Source organism: Antechinus flavipes, chromosome 2 (assembly GCF_016432865.1).
Source record: "Antechinus flavipes isolate AdamAnt ecotype Samford, QLD, Australia chromosome 2, AdamAnt_v2, whole genome shotgun sequence".
NCBI classification, from domain to species: Eukaryota; Metazoa; Chordata; class Mammalia; order Dasyuromorphia; family Dasyuridae; genus Antechinus; species Antechinus flavipes.
In genome coordinates, this window is record NC_067399.1 from 243134161 (window position 1) to 243139165 (window position 5005).

Below are 5005 nucleotides of genomic sequence, written 5' to 3' on the forward strand. Positions count from 1 at the left end.
TGAAGGTTTGAGTGTAAAGTAATAACATCATCTTAGTGGTTTACTAGGAAGATTACTAAAGCAATAGTATAGATCAGAATGGGTTTAGACTGAAAACAAGATGACCAGTTAGTAGGTTATGTTACAATAATCTGAATGAGAGGAGATAAAGGCTGACCTAGGATGGTCATTATGGACAGGGTTAAAGATGGGGGTCATTATGAGATGTACTGTGGAGGACTGGCCAAGAGAACTTTGAAATGTGTGAGCTAACAGAGAAAAATCAAAGTTAACTCAAAGTTAAAAGCCTAAGAGCTAAGGCTTTTTTTCTTCCTGTTTAATTCGGAACAAGCTCATTATTTTCTTCAAGCATTGTCCCAGGTATTGATAAGCTAATGTAACAGGTTTTCCATATAGCTGTATGTCATCACCTAGGCAATATGTGTTAAATTTATTATTATTAAGGAAAAATAGCCTGCTTCAACAATTGAGCAGATTACCCATCTGATCTGCAGAGGGCACCAGATAATTTCATTTTTTCCAACAGATGGGCAGGCATAGGGAATGTGGTACCTGCTGGTTAGGGCTGTCAGTCAGAAAGCTACCTGCTCTCTAAATGGTCATTTTGCTGCATGGAAGATTAAGTAGGAGTTGTTTCTCTTTTGTCGGTGTGTATAAATCTATTGAGATCTTTCTGCCTCCTGAAAACTGTAGCCGTAGCTGAAACTCCCCTGAACCCAAGACCCTTCCTAACCATGAAACCCACAGTTGTATCTGGGATAACCAAAGACAGTAGTTTTCTCTTTCCTTAACTGGAAAATTGAAGAGAGGCTCAGAGTAAACTGCAGAGAGAGCGACTGCCAACTGCTGCTTCTTCAGCTGAGAAAGCTACAGCAGAGACAGAAGAAATACCAAGAACAAACTTTTGTACCCTTTCAGCCCAATCCTAACCTTTCTCAATATAATCTTTTCTGGAGAAGAACAAAACTACAATCTGCTGTCAATAAACTCCAAGGGAAAAAAAGCTTCTTGAGAGAGATTTGTTTTCTAAGCCGGCTGGACCCTTCACCGTGCCCCACTTAATCAATCCTTTTGTTGACAATGAATGCTACTGACTCCCTGCTCTCTTCCCAAAGTCTGCTTTCGAAAGGTACAGAGGAAGTAAATGTTACCTTCCTCTTCAACAACCAGAGTAGCCCCGGATTCTGTGAGCAGGTCTTCATCAAGTCCGAGGTCTTCCTGACTCTGGGCATCATCAGCCTCCTGGAAAACATCCTTGTTATCTTGGCTGTGTTGAAGAATGAAAATCTGCACTCTCCTATGTACTTTTTCCTCTGCAGCCTGGCAGTGGCAGACATGCTGGTGAGTATGTCCAATGCTCTGGAGACAGTGATGATTGTCCTCCTCACCAATGACTACTTGACCTTTGATGACCAGCTCATTCAATACATGGACAATGTCTTTGACTCCCTGATCTGCATTTCCCTGGTTGCCTCCATCTGCAACCTCTTGGTCATTGCCATTGATAGATACATCACCATTTTCTATGCCCTGCGTTATCACAGCATCATGACAGTGAAAAAAGCCATCACTTTGATTGGAGCCATCTGGATCTGTTGTTTCATCTGTGGGATCATGTTCATCGTCTACTCCGAGAGCAAGACTGTCATCGTGTGCCTCGTTACTATGTTTTTCGCCATGCTGCTCCTGATGGCCACCCTCTACGTGCACATGTTCCTCTTTGCCCGGCTGCACGTCAAGCGTATTGCAGTGCTGCCAGCTGATGGGGTCATGCACCAACATACCTGCATGAAAGGGGCTGTCACCATCACTATTTTGCTGGGAGTATTCATTTTTTGCTGGGCACCCTTCTTCCTCCATCTCATCCTCATCATCACATGCCCTACTAACCCCCACTGTATCTGTTATACCTCCCATTTCAACACCTACCTGATCCTCATCATGTGCAACTCAGTCATTGATCCCCTCATTTATGCTTTCCGGAGCCTTGAAATGCGCAAGACCTTTAAGGAAATAGTCTGTTGTTGCAGTGGTATAGGTTCAGGGTAGTGTGTCTCATGCTATTCTAGGGCACTGAAATGTAAGAATCACCTTCTGGATGCTTCATCCTATAATCAGTGATAATATTTAGAAAGAAACTTTAAAAGGGTTTAAAAATGTATCAGTTGTTCTTTAAACTTATTTTTATTTAAGGAGGGGGTTAAATTCTTCTGAAAGGGAAAATCGTATACAAATTACCCTTTAAATGGATTTGTATGGTGGTTACAATAGCAAAATTACTATGTATCTCCTCAAGTATCATTCTAAGAAATCCAAGACAATGACTTAGTCAAAATTTATATTGGTTTCTAAATTTGGACTCTGCTTCATTTCTCCAGAAACTGCTTCATTTCTGTATCAGATACTAGGGTAAAGGAGTCACATTAACAGGTAGAAGGAACTATAATCTCCTGAAAAACTGGACCTGTAACTATCTACCAAGTTCCTTTGGTGCTCTGTTAGAAATTAGATTTTGAGTTTATTTAATTAAGGAATAAGAGTTGCTTCTTTGTTATTCCTGATATATGTGAGCTTTTAGTATTTCATGTAATATTTTCTAAGGTAAATTAACTCTTTGTAAAACATCAACATGCTGACTAGCCTTGAAATGTTACCAGCTGCTGTATTAAATTAAAAGGAGCCTTCAAAATGCTGAGAAAAGCAAATCAAAGGATTTTGGGTAAAGGCAGAAGGTACTTACTACTGAAAAATGTACTATAATGACTCTTTCTTTTTGAGGCATTGGTTATTCTTTTATAGCTTTCTTCTTCTTTGCTTTTCTGATGTCTTTTAAAAAATGAGAAGGAGAATGAGAGAATTTTCCTCCGACAAGTACATGAGCAATTGTATTCATTCTTAAGACAAATTTGAAAACTGTTGCTTTAACCCTTCAGAGCCTACTTCTGTTAGTCTATAAAGAGGCCAATAATCTAGTTGCTTTCTAATAGTTTTCTATTAAAAGTTAGGATGACTGAATTATATGCTGTATTCTTGGTATCTTATAATGGAAGAAACTGTGTTTTGTGTTGTCTTTAGCACTAATTTGCTTTCCCATGCATTGCTGTAAAGGACATCAATTTCTTGAGTGAATTTCCTAAGTGTGTTAAATGAGTAAGTGCACCCTGATATAACTGAGTAACCTTCAGAGCCCTTATTCTCCTTTCCTAAGATTCTAAAGCATATGTAATTCAATTTGTAATTACAGTTTGCCTCGCAAATACTTGTGTTGTGCTGTGTTATTGTGAGAATGGATTCTTTCATGTATCTGATATGTTGCTTGTAATACTGATAAACTTATTCCATACTATGCTTATGATGCTTTTAAATGGTGTAAGGTGTTTGATGCTGTGAAAATTAAAACAAAACTACCCAATGTGCTCGATTTTAAATAAATTACCTGCAACGACTTGTTGTGTGCTTTGCATTTGATTCTCATGGCTCTCCCCAGTACCTCATTAGTGATTTTGCAAACAGAAACTAGTTCCCTGCTGATAACAGCACTCACTTCTGCATTTTGTTTGGAAAGCACTATTACCATAAAAATACTATTTCCTAGTCATCTTCCTTTTATGACAGGTATATGAGCACATAGGCAAGAATCATCCCTATATTTTTGAACTCAGGTCCTCCTGACTTCAGGGCTGGTGCTCTAACCGCTACACCAACTAGCTGCCCCTTTCCCTATATTTTTTTAAAGGGAGACACTGAGTTACTATAATTCACAAAAGAACACACCAAATAAAGATCAGAACTGGGAGTTACTATTATAAGAAATAGAATCACAGTATTCCTACACTTGTGTGTATCTTTTGTGGGGAAAAAAAAATTGGTATAAGGCTTTATTCTTTGACAAAACCTTTCTCATTATCCCATTTGATCCTCACAGACCCTTTTGAGATACAGAGGATGGTGTTTCCCAGACCCCTTTCAACATGGATCCCCTGGAAAGCTTTCCAAAATTCAGAGTAGCTTTTGACCTAGTATCCACTTTGCAAATCATACTTTACAAGTCCTACTAACTTTCCCTTTACCAGATCAAGTAGAGAATGAGGTTCAAAGCAAAAGATATTTAATTATATATAACTACATAAGCATGATTAGGGATAGAGACTGGATCTGTGATTTCATTGATAAAAGAATCACCTGGGTTAGCACCTTCTCTTCATTTTATAGTCTTGAAGAGTTGCTTAGACAGAAGTTAAGAAGTTAAATGACTCATCCAGGGTCTTACAGCTAGTATATTGTTAAAGCACAATTTGAACCCAAATCTTTCTGATTAGATTCATTTTTTATCCACTGAATTATACTGTCTCTCAAACACAATTAAGTACAGCAAAATAAGATAACATTGGAGGATGAGAGAGGAAAATACTATCCAGATATAATCATTATGTCAATATTCATTAAAATTTGTTTTTTTTTAAAGAGTCAAAAACAAAATTAAATAAATAACAAGGAGGGAAGGAAGGAAGGAAGGAAGGAAGGAAGGAAGGAAGGAAGGAAGGAAGGAAGGAAGGAAGGAAGGAAGGAAGGAAGGAAGGAAGGAAGACACATGGTAGTATACTTTCCCCCAGTTGCCACTTCATAGTAGAAGGGAGAACACATGGGAAAAAAATGTGTATCCATGGTGGCATACATCCTTTTTGTACAAAAGTTCCATTAAAACAGAGGTCATCTTACCTGGTCCTCAGAAGGGTAAAATATTCAATTTTCTCTTCATTTGGAACATAATCGATATTTTCCTCTTTCTATGACTCATTATCATTTTAAATATGTTCAGCTATTATCTCTATATATGACTGCAAAATCTTTTTTGAATTTCAAATTTTAATTTTACTCTTTAAGCAAGTGCAGACATAATACACATCTTAAAATTAACATTTTTATCACTTTGAACAAATCAAGATATGGTGCATTAATCCAAAAAATAATATTATGTAACTGTTACATTAAGTGACATCTTTGC

The 5005-nt window shown here is 37.5% G+C and overlaps 1 protein-coding gene across 1 annotated transcript; it reads left to right on the plus strand.

The window, feature by feature from the left end:
• Nucleotides 1-707: 707 nt before the first annotated feature.
• On the plus strand, nucleotides 708-2049 carry MC3R (melanocortin 3 receptor). The gene has a single exon (XM_051982971.1). The coding sequence runs from the start codon at nucleotides 1081-1083 to the stop codon at nucleotides 2047-2049; it is 969 nt and encodes a 322-aa protein (XP_051838931.1). The 5' UTR covers nucleotides 708-1080.
• The last annotated feature ends 2956 nt before the right edge of the window (nucleotides 2050-5005 follow it).

What these genes read in the sequence shown, in the direction of transcription:
- MC3R (XM_051982971.1), top strand. Translation starts at nt 1,081, where the DNA reads ATGAATGCTACTGACTCCCTGCTCTCTTCCCAAAGTCTGCTTTCGAAA.